Source organism: Syngnathoides biaculeatus, chromosome 13 (assembly GCF_019802595.1).
Source record: "Syngnathoides biaculeatus isolate LvHL_M chromosome 13, ASM1980259v1, whole genome shotgun sequence".
Classification (NCBI taxonomy): domain Eukaryota; kingdom Metazoa; phylum Chordata; class Actinopteri; order Syngnathiformes; family Syngnathidae; genus Syngnathoides; species Syngnathoides biaculeatus.
The window spans coordinates 19897386-19915579 of record NC_084652.1 but is presented as its reverse complement, the minus strand read 5'-3'; the positions used below and the strand labels follow the sequence as shown (position 1 = coordinate 19915579).

General features: G+C 40.5%; 3 protein-coding genes across 6 annotated transcripts; 2 read left to right on the top strand and 1 right to left on the bottom strand.

The window, feature by feature from the left end:
- The first annotated feature begins 106 nt into the window (after positions 1-106).
- Positions 107-3330, top strand: dad1 (defender against cell death 1). The gene is made up of 3 exons (XM_061838666.1): positions 107-462; positions 759-925; positions 3043-3330. The coding sequence occupies exons 1-2, from the start codon at positions 252-254 to the stop codon at positions 887-889; spliced, it is 342 nt and encodes a 113-aa protein (XP_061694650.1). The 5' UTR covers positions 107-251; the 3' UTR covers positions 890-925; positions 3043-3330.
- A 145-nt stretch (positions 3331-3475) lies between these two features.
- On the bottom strand, positions 3476-7826 carry LOC133510595 (uncharacterized). Its single transcript, XM_061838665.1, has 3 exons — positions 7697-7826; positions 6730-7040; positions 3476-3937 (listed from the first exon to the last, which is right to left on the bottom strand). The coding sequence occupies exons 1-3, from the start codon at positions 7814-7816 to the stop codon at positions 3847-3849; spliced, it is 522 nt and encodes a 173-aa protein (XP_061694649.1). The 5' UTR covers positions 7817-7826; the 3' UTR covers positions 3476-3846.
- Positions 7827-8565: 739 nt separating this feature from the next.
- LOC133510593 (nucleolar protein 9) lies at positions 8566-17869 on the top strand. 4 transcript variants are annotated; one of them, XM_061838662.1, is made up of 12 exons: positions 8566-8695; positions 9563-9786; positions 10342-10578; positions 11469-11648; positions 11719-11826; positions 12412-12553; positions 12638-12830; positions 12909-13049; positions 16448-16567; positions 16700-16912; positions 17376-17481; positions 17570-17869. In XM_061838662.1, the coding sequence occupies exons 2-12, from the start codon at positions 9564-9566 to the stop codon at positions 17722-17724; spliced, it is 1818 nt and encodes a 605-aa protein (XP_061694646.1). In that variant the 5' UTR covers positions 8566-8695; position 9563; the 3' UTR covers positions 17725-17869. The 4 variants fall into 4 exon arrangements, with proteins under 4 accessions (XP_061694646.1, XP_061694647.1, XP_061694644.1 ...); XM_061838663.1 differs by having other exon boundaries at positions 8575-8687; XM_061838660.1 differs by lacking the exon at positions 8566-8695 and adding an exon at positions 8807-8943.
- Positions 17870-18194: the final 325 nt, after the last annotated feature.

Here is an 18194-nt window from a genome sequence, read left to right as displayed (position 1 = left end):
TGTAGTGATTGCCAAGAAATGTTTCGTTGAAATATTGTCAGAGTGTTCCATCGGTGCTTGTGTATGGATATCTTTGTTGCAAATCTCTGTCTTTGCTGTGCTTCCGTTCCTACTCGAAGACTGAGCCGGATTGCATTTTCTGTTGCACCATAACTATTTCCGAGTTTTACGGACACGTCACGTCACGTCTGCGCGGTGCTCGTTAGCCATTTCAACACCGCACTTGACCAAATAGTTGACCAAGCGCAGCAATGTCGGCTTCAGTTTTGTCGGTAATTTCTCGGTTTCTTGAAGAGTACACTAATACAACCCCGAATAAGCTTAAAGTGGTCGATGCGTATTTGTTGTATATCCTGCTGACCGGAGCCCTGCAGTTCCTTTACTGTCTGCTCGTGGGAACATTCCCCTTCAACAGCTTTCTCTCTGGCTTCATCTCTTGTGTCGGGTCTTTCATTCTAGCAGGTAAACCCGTTGAAAAGGTTATCCATCCATGAAGGTTGTTGTTATGTCAAAATCTACGCATTTTCCTATCTGGATTGTTAGTGTGAGTTCCGACCTAATAATTTGCCTACATAGAATTATCTTAAACCCCAAATTTTTCATTGTGGAGTGAATGCTGGCTATATTTTGAGGAAATATAGTACAAGGAACTAGGATTGTAATTGATAATGCGAAGAATTGTCAGCTACAGTTAACCGTTGGCTGAACATAAAACACCACACACTTTTGCTAATCGTATATGTCTTATGCCTCTTTAGTGTGTCTTCGTATCCAGATCAACCCACAGAACAAAGGAGACTTCCTATCCATCTCACCAGAGAGAGCGTTTGCAGACTTTCTCTTCGCTCACACTGTCCTGCATCTTGTTGTCATGAACTTCATTGGTTAAACGCGCTTCTCAGAATGACAGTCCACTTGGTGGAAGGTGTGTGTTTTGAAATATTTTTACAGAATGTTCACAAGTGGTTGAAATTTCCCTAAAAGGTAAATTGAAGTCAAATATTGATTACCCATCAGTTGGCATTTGCCCTTTTGACCTCAAAGTAGGGCTTTTACGTGAATCATATAGATACGAATACATTTTTCTGGAGAGGGTCGCTGTTGTGACGTCATAGTTTGTGTTGCACTCCTTGAGCGCTGGCAGCTCGGTCCATTGTACATATTCACTACCCAGGCAAATATGTAATTTCTGAATATTTGTCAAGTTTTTTTTGCATGAAAAAATATCACAGACATGTTAAGACACCTCCTCCTTCTTTCTTCTCCTTCCTTTTGGCTTGTCCCATGTGGGGTTGCCGCAGTGTGTCATCTTTTTTCCATATAACCCTAGCCTAGCCTAACCTTCTCTCTAGTCTTCCTTTTGTTCTTTTGCCTGGGAGCTCCATCCTCAGCACCCTTCTACCAATGTACTCATGCTCTCGTCTCTGAACATGTCCAAACCATCGAAGTCTACTCTCTCGTACCTTGTCTCCATCATCATCCAACTTTGGCTGTCCCTCTAATGAACTCATTTCCACTCACTCACATTTGACGAATCTGCACAGTTGCGCGTGAAAAATCACGCGCGTAAAATTTGTTACGAGTAGAAAGAATACATATTGAAAGACGTCGCTTATTTTGTGTAGTCTTGACATTAATTTATGCGTTTATTTCATAAATGTTAACAAAACAAGCCTGCTCCTAAACAATCAGTATTCCCCGGAAAAAGGAAATGCAAAGTTACCTGTACCGAGCGTGTACGGAAGTGATGCCAAAAGCACATGTTCCGAGCTACTTCATGTACTGTGAGCGCATTTACGTCGAAAGTCATCAACATAATGAGCCATGTCAAAGGACATTTAGTTACACCAGGGGTGCTCAATGCGTCGATTGAGAGGCACTATGGGTTAATTGTGTGATGGCGTCTCCCCCCCCCCCTAAAAAAAAGACAGACTATCATCCACCTCGTCGCTTGATTCAGGTGTGGCCAATACGTCAAGCGCACGCACATAAAGGCGTGTTCTAGCAGGCCTCCTATTTACGGCAGTCGCGGCGATGCGCGTACTTCTGTCACACCTGACTTACGCATGCAGTCCCAAAGTTCCTCTCTTAGTACTCTGTCATAAGCTTTCTCTAGATCCTCAAAGACAATGTAGCTCCTTCTGACCTTCTTTGTACTTTTCCACGAGCATACTCAAGGCTAATAATGTATCTGTGGTACTTTTTTTAGGCATGAAACCATACTGTTGCTCGCAGACACTGTACTTTGGTCCTGAGTCTAGCCTCCACTACTCTTTCCCATAACTTCATTGTGTAACTCATATTCCTATTCCTCTATAATTCCCACAGCACTGCACATCATCTCTGTTCTTAAAAACTGAACTAGTACTTCCTCCATTCTTCAGGCATCTTCTTGCCCACTAGTATTCTGTTGAATAAGTTGGCAAAAAACTCCACAGCCACCTCTCCAAATTGCTTCCATACCTCTACTGGTGTGTCATCAGGACCAACTGCCTTTCCATTTTTCATCCTCTGTAGTGCCTTTCTAACTTCTCCCATACTAATCATTGCCACTTCCTGGCCTTCACACTTGCCTCTTCTACTTTTCCTTTGCTCTCATTTTCTTCATTCAAGTTCTCAAAGTATTCTTTCAATCTATTTAGCACACTACTGGCACCAGTCAACACATTTCCATCTCTATGCTTAATCACCCTTACCTGCTGCACATTCTTCCCATCTCTATCCCTCTGCCTGGCCAACCTGTAGAGAGATTTTTTTTTTTCCTTCTTTCATGTCCAACCTAGTGTATGTATCGTGTAGAATGCACACTGGCCACTACATTTGGTATACCTTCTAATGAACTCCATTACAAGATGTGTACAGAAAGTCCCCCAGGTAAAGTCATTTTCAAAGGAGATGCACAATGTTTTGTAATGAATCACACAGTCAGTCGTTGTGTGTATTGAAGTGATGTCAATTTCTGTTTTCTGAAGTCTGCTTTCTTTGTAAACTCCTGTTAACTTTTGCTCCTGTATTTACTTTATTACTTTCCTTTCTTCATAGATGCAGATGGTAAGAAGATGGGAAAACAATATTCAAGACACAATGCCACATCTGCTTTTCTGACAGATCACGGTTGAATTCCTTTTTTTTATGTTCAATTTGTTAACTTTTCCTTGCACTCGGGCAAATTTAAAAAAAATTACAACTTTAGAATTTTCAATTCTTGTTCACACATCTTGCGTTCATCCAATTGTGCTCTTAAATCCTGAAGAGCAAATTATTGGACATGACCTACACGTATGAAAATGTTTTTGATTAAAAAATAAAAAAGTGTGCTGTGGTATGAGATCATGTATTCATCCTCCTGTTTTGAAATTTGTTTTAATACCACTCAGGAAGAAGTAACATACAATATCAATTGATATCCCAATTACATTAGCTCCAAGGCTCATGGGAAATGTCCTCCAGGTGGAAATACCTTACTGTTAATTAAATAGTACATAAGTCTTTACATTTTGTAAAATGATCAGTTTGTTTTCACTATTACTAATATAACAATGGAAAATTATTTTTTTAAAATCAGTTTGATACAGTTATCACATATGATGTACAGTGTGTTTTTTAAATGTTAAAACCAAAAAGTTCTAGATCTGGACTACAGTGTATAATTTCTAACCCCCATTTTGCTGCAGATTTTCTAACAGTGATGAACTTTTGTTGTGCTGCCACCACTCATACAAGAGTCCTCTTCAATGGGTTCATTGTTACTGCAAGAAGAAATAGACTGGTGAATTATTTCTTATATTTCTGGGGATGTGGCCATCAAGTATCTTGCGGTTCCTTGTGATCATCTTCCAGAGCATCCTATTGGTGGCATTCAGACACAAACTGCGGGTGTATGACATAGTGACCAGCTTGGTAGGGCTTCACCACATGGAAACAGCTGTAGCACCCACTGTTGATAAACCAATTCAGTTAAAAGAGTGGATTCATCCAAGTTTGGGGGGACAGTACCGGTTATAGGTCATATAAAAGAATCTCCATTAGGACACATGCACAATGTAATAAGCGCAAATACAGTATATGTTTTATGATGACAATGTTTTTCACTTAAGTGGCGACAAACCCCAAATCCAAGGAACTTTGTACATTGTGTAAAACCTAAATAAGTTTTTTAAATCTTCAACCTATATTCAAATGAAAATAGTACAAGGTTGATATATTCAAGGTGTTGAATGTTATGGCAAATATGGTCTTATTTGAGTTTAATGCACACAACATTCCAAAAATGCTTGGAACAAGGGCAACAAAAGACTGAGAAAGTTTAAAAATCCATCCATTCATTTTCTTAGCTGCTTATCCTCAAAATGACAGTGGGAGTGCTGGAGCCTATCCCAGCTGTCAACAGGCATGTGGCAGGGTACACCCTGGACTCTTTTCACAGCTAATCGTAGGGTACATGGAGACAGAAAACAGTTACACTCACAATCACACTTAGAGCCAATTTCAAGTCTCCAATTAATGAATATTTTTGGGATGTGGGAGGAAACTGGAGTGCCCGGAGAAAAACCATACAGGCACTGGGACAAACTCCGTACACGAGGGGCTGGGATTGAACCCGGAACTCAGAACTGTGAGGCCAACGATTTACAGCTATTTCACCGTGCCGCCTGATTAAAACTTGTTTCAAATTTTCCTTGTCCAGAAATTATCAATTGTGTTGTCTACCCTGAAATTTAATTTTTCCCAAATCTGATGAGTACACACTCAGTCACCAGGTTTTATGAACATTGTGTAGCACTAGTGGTACATGATCGGCTCTGAGTTGTCTGAATCACTACTTGTAAGTACAGCTCAGTTGTATTAAGGTTTATAATTTTTCCATTAATGTGTAATCTTAATATCTGGGTATAGTTTTTATTTAACTATGATGTGTAAAACATTTCAATTGAATTATTATTTAGGTACAGTTTTCAAATATTTATGAACTGTGTCCACACTGTGCATAGCATCACAGTGACTTGCGATAGTATTATATATACATATATATATATATATATATATATATATATATATATATAAAAACAAAAACACGAGCCTACTATGCTACTTTTTTAATGTTAGTCATGTTAATGTTTTAGATTGTGTTGAGAATTTCCTGAAAATAAATTGCTGAAGAATTTCTGCACTTTTATCTGATCCCCGAAAAAGATGAGCGCGAGTAGGAAATCTGAAAACGGACTACTGATTAGGGCCATGAGCACCCGTAGTTAACCATTCCAGCAGGAATACAGTGAAGAAAATAAGTATTTGATCGCCCTGCTATATTGCAAGTTCTCCTACTTAGAAATCACGGAGAGTTCTGAAATTTTCATCATAGGTGCATGTCCACTATGAGAGAGATAATCTAAAAAGAAAAATCTAGAAATCACAACGTATGATTTTTTTAACGATTTATTTGTGTGATAAAGCTGCAAATAAGTATTTGAACACCTGTCTTATCAGCTAGAATTCTGAACGTCAAAAACCTGTTAGTCTGCCTTGAAAAGTCCACCTCCACTCCATGTATTTTGTATGTTTCCTGAATCAGATGCACCTATGTGAGGTCATTAGTTACATAAAGACGCCTGCCTACCCCACACAATCAGTAAGACTAAAACTTGTAACATGGCCAAGACCAAAGAGCTGTCCAAAGACACCAGAAACAAAATTGTACAACTCCACACGGCTGGAAAGACGTCATGGTTTGAAATCATGCATGGCACGGAAGGTTCCCCTGCTTAAACCAGCACTTGTCAAGGCCCGTCTTAAGTTTGCCAATGACCATTTGGATGATGCAGAGGAGTCATGGGAGAAAGTTTTGTGGCCAGATGAGACCAAAATGGAACTTTTTGTCATAATTCCACTTACCGTGTTTGGAGGACGACCAATGACAAGTTTCATCCCAAGAACACCATACCTACTGTGAAGTATGGGGGTGGTAGCATCATGCTTTGGGGTATTTTTCTGCATATGGGAAAGGACAACTGCACTGTATCAAAGAGAGGATGACTGCGGGCATGTATTGTGAGATTTTGGGGAACGTCGTCTTTCCCTCAATCGGAGCATTGAACATGGGTCGTGGCTGGGTCTTTCAACATGACAATGACCTGAAGCACACAGCCAGGAAAACCAAGGAGTGGCCCCGTAAGAAGCATATCAAGGTTCTGGCGCAGCCTAGCCAGTCCCTAGACCTAAACCCAATAGAAAATCTTTGGAGGGAGCTGAAACTTTGTGTTTCTCAGCGACAGCCCAGAAACCTGTTTGATCTAGAGAAGATCTGTGTGGAGGAGTGGGCCGAAATCCTTCCTGCAGTGTGTGCAAACCTGGTGAACAACTACAGGAAACGTTTGACCTCTGTAAATGCAAACAGAGGCTACTGTACCAAATATTAACATTGGTTTTCTCAGGTGTTCAAATACTTATTTGCAGCTGTCTGATGCAAATCGTTAAAAAAAAAAAAAATCATACATTGTGATTTCTGGATTTTTCTTTTTAGATTTTCTCTCTCACAGTGGACATACACCTACGATGAAAATTTCACAACCCTCCATGATTTCTAAGTGGGAGAACTTGCAATATAGCAGGGTGTTCACTGTAAAGCACACAAATAATAATTTAAAAAAGTTGAAATTTAATTTTCATTTCATTTTTTTTTTTTTTTTAATTATCAGAACTGCTGTTTGAGATGGAAAAAACAAAGGTCACCTTGGTGAACTCTTCAAAGATGAGCGAAGCCTGACACAGCTGGCAGTGGGAGGTGATCGTTTCTGCTGCCGGTCAACAGAGGGCAGCTCTTGAAGTGCAGATGGGTTGATGGCTGGCATGTGCTGCGCTTTGTTTGAGTCCACAGTGTTCACAGACTTGAGAGGAAAAACCCTGACAGGGCTATTGAATGACAGTCGTGTGACAGGGGGGAAGGGTTGGCGGCCCGCGTCCACAGGGGGTAAAGTTTGAGGTCTAAGTGGTTTGTGTGATGGTTTGTTCATGGTTTTAAGACTGCGGGGGAAAAGAAAATCCTGCCAAGGCAACAGAATAAACACATGAACAACAAATATGCAGGCCACACAGTGACTGGAATTGGTCATTTTAACCCTTCGTGAGGCACTTATTGAATATGGAAATTCAATAGTTCAACACTGACAATTGGTAGAATGCATGAATACATTATCCTTTACAATTGACAATAAGCACTTCGTAGTTTTTGTGGCTTAAAACTTAATAATAGTATTTATATTTTGTAACAATTATCTAACTCCCTGAGAAGGGTTGCGTCAGGAAGGGCATCCGGCGTAAAAATTGTGCCAAACATATATGTGCATTCATCTGAGATGACACGCTGTGGCAACCCTGAAAGGGACAAGCCGAAAGTAACCCCACATATTTTGTAACAATTATATAGCCTAATGATATAACTGATCTAAGGTTAAAAAAATACTGTCAACGTCATTACATAATTATACAACAATAAGACAAAATATTGCAATCAGATTTTCTCAATTTTTCCCAACTGTATTTTCTTTAGAAAGAAAAGGTGTTTGAAACCAGTAATTAAAATGCAAAAATACATTTTCTCAAAATTTGAAATTTTATTTATTCTCATTCTACAGCCAGTCCAACTATGTACAACTGTGTATTTGTATTTGGAAGTTGAATCATCTGCTCTCGATCTTACCGGTTGAGGCTGTGGGTTGTTTCTTCTGTGGGCAGAAGTTGGTCGAAGTTGGATTCGTTCTACTTTGCCAGGTGAGGCAAACTGCTCTCTATATATTGTCACGTAGTGCTGGGATGTCATCCTCAATTGCAAGTGCAGTATATGTTCTGAGAGTGTATTTGTTACTTGTCTCCCTAGGTGGTACTTGTGAATATCCCATCCTACCAAAGCGGTAGCCCCTCCCTTTCTCTCATACTCACCTTTTCCTTATTTTTGAAGGAGCTTTTTTTCTTTAATATACAAAATTAGATGCAGGAAAGTGATATCTAAAAGACACACATTCATGTTACAGTCTATTTAAGAAATCTGGTTGATTGGAAATAGGATATTTGTTGAACAATGTGTGACCTGAGCATCTAATCCAAGCCCCCTGCTGAGACACACCAAACTGGGTTTAGCATGACCTACTTTCCTTAGTGGGAGTCAGAAACTCATCATCTAAGAAACAGATTACATCCTCAAAACTTGATTGTTTGAGCCGTGAATTAGATGCTAGAAATTGATTTCTCATTTTCTCCACTACTCTCTTTTGACTATCAGCATGACATATAAACATTGAAAATTGACTAAGCAGTGTTGTGTGCACTAAGTGCCTGCACTGACAAAAAAGTGTAGAATTGCCACTGCCGTACTCATCCTGTCCAAGAACACTGCAGGTTTCTTTTATCGTTATACTTCAATCTTGGCTGTAAATAAGAAAGTCATTCTGAGCTGAACGTCATTCCCCCGCCCCCAGTTTTATTTTTTATTGTTATTATTATTATTATTACTTTGAATAAAGACATGAATAAAAGAAAAACAGACAGGATGGACAGCACCCATCTGCCGATCCTGTATTAGCGATTGCTTGAAGTTCTATGCTAAATCATAGAAAAGAGAAAGGATTACCCCACACTATAGCTTTAATTAGGTAGATTCAACTCACCTCTTATCACAGCGAGGCAAAGCGAAGGTAGGAAGGTAAAAGTTGTCAGCTCATTCCATTGTGTGAATGTACTGTTTTTCCAATTGAGTATTGGAAAACTTAAATCTCATTCAAATTGGTTGAAAATGGATGTCTATCTCCGTGTTATAATTTTAATAGGTAAAACGACCCTTCTCACATGGCCGCATCTATAATGCGATGGAGCATCTAGTAGTCTTTATATCTGTGCGCCACAAAGTAAAGTATGCCCGGAAGTAGAATTGTTTAGCTTTGCACACTCCATGTGAGTACATCTATCTATTCTTTATCTCTAAGATTTTGCATGCATTTGAAATGAATCAAAATCCAAAATGATTTACATAGAAATAACTCAGGAGCATTTCTAGTTTACTTAACTTGCCGTCCTCCAGTCTTATATTACGTCTTACGTCGCTATGTTACACGTTTTCTCGAACCATAAACCTTGAACAGTATAGCATTATTAACGACATTTCTGTTATTGGAGGGTTCTAAATGGACAAATTCACGCATACATTAGAAAATCATCACTTGTCTCTTCATCCAGTTTACAAACAATCAGAGGTAACGTTTTACCTTGATTGATCTGGACACGGTACAACAGCGGGGTTTACTGAAATCGAATTGTTGTAAACGTTCATTTTATCAGGATAGTTGTCATTTTCTCAACTCCCATATGTATTCAAAATATTCACAGCACTTAAAAATACACTTTGGCTTTTTGCCGATTTTATGCGTGCGAAATTACTTTGGGGTCGACGTGGGCGGGCGGTGAGATCCCAAATAAGATCTAACTTCAGTTCTCGTCTTTACCCATATCATTTTAAAATGCTTTTTATTATTGGTTGTTATGACACTGAGATGGATATTGTACACATTCAAAGGATGATGGAAAAGGCAGAGGTCAAGAAGTCCCTAAAAGAAGTTAATAAAAAGAGAAGAGGCCAAGAAGGAGGCTATGGAGGCGAGAGCAAGAGGAAAAAAGCACAAGATGGGTCAAATGGAGAAGGAGATGGTGGGAAAAAACGGCTTGATGCACTGAGTGTTGGTTATTACCGTCGTGTTGGGGAGAGATTGAATGAAGACTTTGAAGATGCTGAGGAGAGAGGTGAGTCGAAAGGGATGTCACAAGATATGAGCTATTTGAAAAATCTGTCAGGATTGTATTTTGATCACCTCATGTAGTACATCTGCAAAATGAAAACCATTTATAGTGGATGATCAAGACTTCCCCTAAAGTAAATAAATAAGGTTGCCGACATACAGTAGGAAGTAAGTATGATACAGTGCAGTTCTACACTGCTTTGCACCAACTACAACCTCATTAATGAACTTAATGTATACCTTTGTTATTGTAAAGTCACATTTGTGTTCCAGCATCTATGATGGATGAGAATGTTTTCCAATGACCCTCTTTAGTACAGGTGCAAGTTTTGTTTTCATTGCTTTTTTGTTCATTTTGGGTTCCTGATCATTTTATCAACCAAATCCCTCCAGTTTTTTTGTGAGTTGTTTGATAACTGAATAACTTGGACAATATCTAAATCCCCTTGTTTTCCCTCATAGTCTGCCTTACTCTCACACACTAAAAGAAACTAAAACGTTAAATATCATAGCATTGACTTTGTACTACTTGTTACGGTCTTGTTTCTCTTTTCTACAGATATGTTTGTGGAAAATGTCCTGAGTGAAGTCAAAGGTAAAGCGACCCTGGTGGCAACGGATCGCACTGGGAGCATCACTCTGCAGCGCCTACTCCCACTGTGCAGTCGTGAGCAGGTGGCAAAAGTAATGGCGGAGCTGGGAGGAAAATCAGGGTCAGACTTTAAGGCTGTGTCCTGTGACCGCTGTGGTGGCCACGTAGTGGAGAGCGCAGTCAGACAGGTGTCCAGGGTGACGGGTATGTGTGAAATTTTCACTTCAGAGTTTTTCTCATGCGTATGTTGTAAAAATTCCATTAGGTCCATTATTAAAGCCTCAAAATATCAACATTGTAAATAGCGAACACCCCTCCCCCCTTTCCAAGAAATGTTAATTGATAAAAAGATGACAGCAAATTCTTGGCTGCAAGATAACACAAAATACAAGATTTGGACCTGAAGACAATAACAGCAAGAAAGTTTTTTTTTTTTTCAGGAAATAATAGAGCATTGGTTAAACAAATAAATCCTAAAGATATGTAAATTTTGAATGCAAAACCACAATTGTGATAAATAGAGGTTGACTGTGCTATACACTTGTTCCAGTGTGGACCATGCATTTAGCAATTAATTGGGTCCTGATGTCTACTGGAACAAGGGGTGCTATTTGAGGAAATACAATAATCATCATTTAACATAGAGACCACTAAATAATTGACTTTTTATATGAATATTTTGTTAATATTGCAGTAAAACCTGTGGTTCCTCATCTGATTTGAGGCACTGAACCCTGGAGGTTTCATATGTGCATTCGCTGAATTCTAAGTTTTAAAAAAACTTCACCAAAAACACTTTATTACTCAATGAATCTTTACTGCAAAGCCATGTGACATCTGCTGTTGTGTCTCTGTGGCTTTCTTAGCAATAAAAGAGTACGCTACAATTTTACAATATTATAGCAGCCACAGCCAAAGACGGGCCAGTCGAGTGCAACATTAGAAATCTTGCACACACAGCGTCTTGACCTCTGCTGAACCCCTGGGACTGGCTCACCAAACCCTGTTGTTCCATCAAACCCAGGTGAAGAATCACTGTACTTGTCAAGCTAACATCTTAATCATGTTGTTTCCCATCGGTTTAATCAATCTAGCAAAAGAAAAAGAAGATCAGAATGATGACGTTCTTGAAGTCCAGGTATTGGCCTTAAGTCATGTGGTGAGAGACAATAGCGCTGAGTTCATCAAACATGTCCACGGCTCTCACGTGGTCCGCACACTTTTCCATGTGCTGGCAGGCTGCGTTGGACCTCCCCGTACTGAGTCACATCCTGGTAAACACACGCATTCACACTTTTATTATATTATTTTTATATAATGGAATGTTTGTGTTTTTTTGTCAAGGTGCAAAAGAGCGCATTGCTTCTCCTCAGCTGGCTGACTTTGAGATACCTACATCATTTTGGTATGAGCTGAAAAGCCTCACAGAGACTTTGATGGACAGTGTTCAATGTGAGTTTCATATTCACGCTGCCCACTTATTTGCCTAAATGAAACATATCCTCAAGTCTTTATGACATGGAATTTTCTAGTATGTACAAAAATCATTTTTAGTAACACTAATTCCAAGTAATATTAATTGACCTAACTATAAACCCCTCTGAATTAACATCTTTTAAATACCAATATACACATCACAATTTTATATATATAGTGTTCAATTAATGTTGAATGTTTTTGGGATGTGGGAGGAAACCGAAGTGCCCGGAGGAAACCCATCCAAAGAAATACAAAATGCAATTTCCAAGTGACAATTCAATATAATAAGGCACAAAAAAAATACTACATTTTCTAACCCTTTGTGAAAAAGTAATTGCCCCATTTTGCAAAATCACAAAGTCACTGTGACTAACCAAAAATTTGGGAAAGATGAGTTCAGTTTCACAAGCCACACCCAAGTGTCTTTGTTGTCATCGGTGCTCAGGACAGGCGAGGACTCTAACTTCCATCACTGGGACTATTACGACTATTATTGGAGAGACGAAGGTTTGAGTTCAAGTTTTTGTTTTATTTTTTGTCTTGTGCCTCTCCTGCTAGTCAGCATCACAGACTCTATTGCCAGTGCAGTGTTCCAGACCATGTTGAGAGTGTGTCACAAGAAACGGCCCAAACTTTGCAAACAGCTCGTGAAGCGGATCGTGGCATACTTGACAAGTTGTCCTGCTGCTCCAGGAGTTAGGTGCAAATGAAATGTTATCTTTACATCGGCAACAGAAGAAGGGGGAAGCATTTTTTTACTTACTTATTTACTTGTATTTTTCAGTCCGCTTCTGGTTTTCCTCAAGGACCAGGCTTCCAGTCACCTTATTGAGACCATCATCCAGCTGTCACCCAAATCTCTTCTCCGTGACCTTTACAAGAACCATCTCAAGAGTCATTTGGTCAACCTTGCTCTCCATCCGATTGCCAATTTCCCTGTACAGAGGCTGACAGGAGCCTTGGCCAAAACCAAACTGGTGATCTTAAAATGGTGGTAATGAAAATCGAAGTTGTCCGAATGCAAGGTTAACTGAGGATTTTCTCTGTCTTTGAAGTTCCTCAGGTTATTTGATGAGTTAGTCCAAGGCATGGAGGCCATCTTGGGTGCAGGTCACATGGGTGTGGTTGTGCAACTGGCAGAAAGCTGTGCAGAAAGTGAAGCACGCCAAGGAGAATTGATGCAGTGTCTACTCAATGTAAGTCTTATTTCGATAATAAAACATCCATCCATTTTCCGTACCGCTTATCCCCACAAGGGTCGCGGGCTTGCTGGAGCCTATCCAAACTAGCTATGGGCGAGAGACAGCGTACACCCTGAACTGATTGCCAGCCAATCGCAGGGACACATATAGAGAAACAATATTGATTGACCTGATGATTCTGCTTAAAGAAAGACTCTCCCCAAAATTCATATGTACAATAAACCCTCCAATTTTAAAGAATATTATTATTACATATATTTTGGACATTAATTTTAAAAAAAATTGCAAATAAAGAATATTTTTGAATCTAAGCAAAATCTGGATATGTGCCAGCTTTCACAGCCATACGCGGAAGAAATATCCTTGACTCCGCCCCTGACGTCGCAGGTGGTTAGCATTACAGACCATTTGTTGTAGCTAAGCCAAAATGTCGACGTGTTGTGCAACAAAACTGAGAAAACGCACCCAAATTTCTCCTTCTTTAACCTCCCATGGAGTTAACCTGACAGGATAAAGCTTTGGCTGTCACAGTTGAGGCTCGTTCACCAGCAGGGAAAATGTTCACACATCTAATCATTACTGGTTATTAGCTGCTTAGTTATAGCCTCTTGTGCTAATGCTGTATAAGCAACAACATATTTTATGAGGCGGCACGGTGGCGCAGCTGTTCAATCCCAGACTTCCGTGTGTGGAGTTTGCATGTTCTTCCCATGTCTGCGTGTGTGTAAATGGGCCTCCTGCCCATTGACAGCTGGGATAGGCTCCAGCATTCCCGCGACTATCGTGCAGCCAAGAAAATGGATGGATGGATATATACGTGTAAGCACACAACACTTCCCAGTTAGTATTTACGGCGATGCGCACATGCAAACCCTCCTGCTGCCCTCCCCCCATCCCCGCCGCTGGTGGATCATGAGAAGCTTTGCTGCTTGAAAAGTACAACATGGTATTAAAAAAAGTCTGGCTACCTGCTATATATTTTCTGCATCTAAAGCAACTCCTCAGAAAAGCATCAAATCAAAAAGCGTCATCATAATTGGACTGTTATTGTTCGTCTTCAACACCACGCTCCTCTCAACACGTCGACTTCCGCGTGTGTGTATTCTAGCTCAAACACTTGAACATTGTTATTTTTGTTTTGTAGCGGGAGTAGTAATAGCAGGGAGCATCGGCTCGTTGTTATACTCTCTTTGTTGGCTCTGAGCACACAACAGTTCCTGGTTACTATTTACGGCGATCCGCGCGTGCAACACCCCAAAGCTGGTCGTTCGCGAGAGGCTCACTACTTGAAAAGTACAATTTGGGGGGGGAAAAACAAGTATGGCCACAGTTGCTGTATAATCTCTATATCGAAACCAACTCCTCAGAAAAGCATCAAATCTCCGCGGTCCATATAACAGGACTGTTCTTGTTCATCGTTAGTGCCACGCCCCCTCTATCACACATCAAGTGTTGGATTTGTGTATTCTGGCCCAGGCTTCAACATTGTACGTCTTGCTACTTTTGTTTTGTTTGTTTGTAATTATTTTTTCACAAAAATCGCCCACAAAATGCCAGATAGTGGACGTTCTCCGTTCAGGGAAACGTACCCACGAGCAATGGGGGGTCAGCACAGGAAGCACTGCAGGCGTGCCAAAGGCCGATTGGATCACTGTAATGTCTGAGCGAGAGAGGAATGTCGATAATACTTTTCCAATTTAGAGATGTTTCTTGTTGAAATCTTTGGATAACTGTGGCATTTAAAGAACAGGGTTTGCACGCGGCACTAAAAGTCCCTAAAAACCCTGAAATTTTCGAAGGTGCATTTAGGGGCTCCTAAAAGTCCTTAAAAATCCGCGAAAACCGGTCAAGCCCCTAAAAAGGCCTTAAATTAAAAAAGATCAAAGGGAGGACCTTTAAATTAAAATCCTCCCTTAAAAAAATAATAATAATCTTTTATTTAAAAAAAAAAAATTAGCAATCCGTCTGGCGTCCAAAACAGCCGGAAATTGTCATGGAAGTCACCGTGTTGAGAACTAGTCGCCATCTTATCGATATACCATTGTTTGTTTCCGTGAGTAGGCATTTCACTTCGTCTTTGTTACGACGTGGCGTAGTTCTTTCATCGATCCAACTTGTATCATGGGGAAGTGCATTTTTCAAGATGCTTGGGTTGAAAGTAAGGAGTTTGGGAGCTGGGTTCGTCGAGATCCAAAAGATCGGCACATGTTTTACTGCCATATGTGCAAGCAGAGTTACCAGCTTGAAAAGATGATCAAAGCGCTGGAGTCGCACCGGAAAAACAGGAGACACGCTGATTTGGCGAAGACTCTCTCATCTTCCGTTGGTATGAATCTGTTTCTAAAATATCAAGATAGTGAAGCATCAACTTCAGGCAGTGGTACTAGCAGTGCATGCGCACCTACAGTTGTCCAGTCATCGACTTCAACCAGCCGGAAGTCAGGCTTAATGAACGTAGTTCAATACACGAAGACGGACTCGTTAAAGGCAGAGATCGTGTGGACTTTAAAAGTGATCTGCAGCCATTACAGTTACAAATCTTGTGAAAATAATTCGAAAGTGTTTGCAGTCATGTTCCCAGACAGTGACATTGCTAAAAACTACTACTGTGGGGAAAGGAAGACTTCATACCTGGCTACATTTGGCATCGCTGCCCACTTTTCATCTCTACTGCCTCAAAGCCAAAAAAGCCAGAATAGAGACTGACATATCAACGGTTATTGAGAAGGCTGACAGGCTGTGTGAGGAGGCAGAAGAAAAGAGGAATCTGAGGTTTATCACTGAGGCCAATGCACTCAGAGGCAGAGCAAAGGAAAAGAGAGCCACTTTGGCACCTCTGCAGCAACAAATAGAGGAGGCACTGGGTAGGCTCAAGGAGCTAGAGTAGGGGTGCTGAAGACATTTGTGTATATAGTTTAGAATCTATTTTTCTGTAGACTGTTATGTGAAGACATTGACAATGGTCATATCAATGAGAACTACCACAAGGGGTGACAGGTGATCACTGTCACAGGTACTGAGGTACTGGAACATTTGATGAACCAAGAACGGTTGATGGCACCATTGGGTGAGTCTTTTTTCCTTATTCTTGATTTCCCACGATGGCGCTAAATTTTTCGTGTCCGCCCAAAATTTTTTCCATGTCGGCCCTAAATTTTTCGTGTCAGCCCATAAGAATGACCCTAAAAAGCCCTTAAATTTTTTTGGTCAGATGTAGTATGAACCCTGAAACACTGAACCCTTATCTACTAACTTTTAATGTGTGCTCCCATTCCTATGAGTTTCGACAAAGTCTTCCTTTAAGGATTTTATTTGAGGGTCCCTAACAACACAATGCATTGTTTTTTGGCGTGTGGAGGCGGCAAATGAAATTGTTCTGGGTGTTCTCTTAGGCATTCCACTGTGCAGAGCCTGGGTCCCGACACGTCCACTGCCTCCCTCTCTTTATGTCCCTCCTCACCTATGATGTGTACTACCACTCTGAGACAGCAGAGGGCACCGAGAAGACAGAGGTGAGCCTTCCCTTTCAGGTCATCAGTGTTAACCTGCACTATTTTTGGCAACAAACAAAATAAGCCTTAATTGCATGTTTAGGTTGAGTAAATGTATAACGCGCAGAAGATTCTAACATGGCTTGTGTTTAGGTCCCCCTGTCTTCCATCTGTTACCACGGCTCCCGGCTGGTGCAGGCACTAGCCAGATTCCAGGAGCGCTCCATCCTCCTCAGCAGTCTACACACACTAACCCCAGCAGACTTCTTGACACTGGCATGTGACCCCTCTGGTAGCCATGTGCTTCAGGCTCTCGTCTCCACATCTAGCGACAAGGGAAAGGGCAAGATCCTCAAGAGGCTGGAGGTATGCGTGCTCTGCCCCTACAGATTCTGTTTACAAGAACTATTGAGTTGCTTAGAAGTCAAGGAAAGGCTTTTCATTTCCTATACAGACTTCTTAAACATTACGGAGCCTGTTAAACAGTATGTATTCCATTTTTTTCACTATATTTCCAGACTTCTTCTGTAAGAAAAATAAAAAAAAATACCAGACTGCCTTGGTTTTTTTGACATTTTGACATGCTGTACAGTTCTAGCCGGAAACATTGGCACTCTTCAGTGTTATTTTGTAACACTTACATCGGATAGAATTCTCTCATCTCAACAAATGAAAAAACAGCATGCTTGTTGAGCCATTGCATTTTCTAAGAGAGCAAGTCATTTTAAAATATTTTGGTCATCAGTTTCTAAAAATAATGCTCACATGGGAACTGAGCAGGAGTACAGATGTGTTGAAAAAAAAAACATTATCCCCCCCCTCCCATCAGGGTCAGTATGTTCGAATGGCATGCTCCAAGTTGGGCAGTCGAGTACTGGAGGCCATATGGAGCAAGGCATCGATCAGTCAGAAGCAAAGCATTGCACAGGAGCTTGGTAATTTAATCCATGTAGTAGATATTTGTGATTTAATTTCTCGTTACTACAGTATGTTCAACGTCTCCTCCCCCACTTTCACTTTTAGTGCCAAGTGAAAGCCAGCTGAGGTCTGACCAGTTTGCTCGACATGTGTGGGCCAAATTTGCGCTTTCCCACTTCATCCACCGACGAGCCCACTGGCAGGAGATTCAAACCGGCGAGTCTAAGAAACGCAAGCTTTTCAGTGATATTCTTGAATGAAATAAACATTTTAGAACGTTTCTCCACTGTGTGATTTTAACATTTGGGGAGAAATAACAAAGATGTTCGTCCTTGTGTGTAAATTTAGATTCTTCAAGAATGAATATCATTGTTCATTTGCTTGGAAATAAACAGAGACATCTCATGTTTTGTTATTTTTTTCATTTATTCATTGATCCATTCATTCTTGCATTTTATGAGCTGCCTATCCTCACAAGGGTCACGGGAGTGCTGGAGCCTATCCCAGCTATCAACGGGCAGGAGGCAGGGCACATCCTGAACTGGTTGCCAGCCAATTGCAGGGCACATAGAGACTAACAACAGTAGCACTCACATTTTTATTCTTTGTCTTCCAAAACAACATAACTCAAATAAATTTTAACTGTCTAGCAAAATACAGCACTGTTGTTGCCAAAAGTAATATCCCTTTTCTTCTTTGACCTTCTAAAGGAGGAGTGCTTAACGCATCG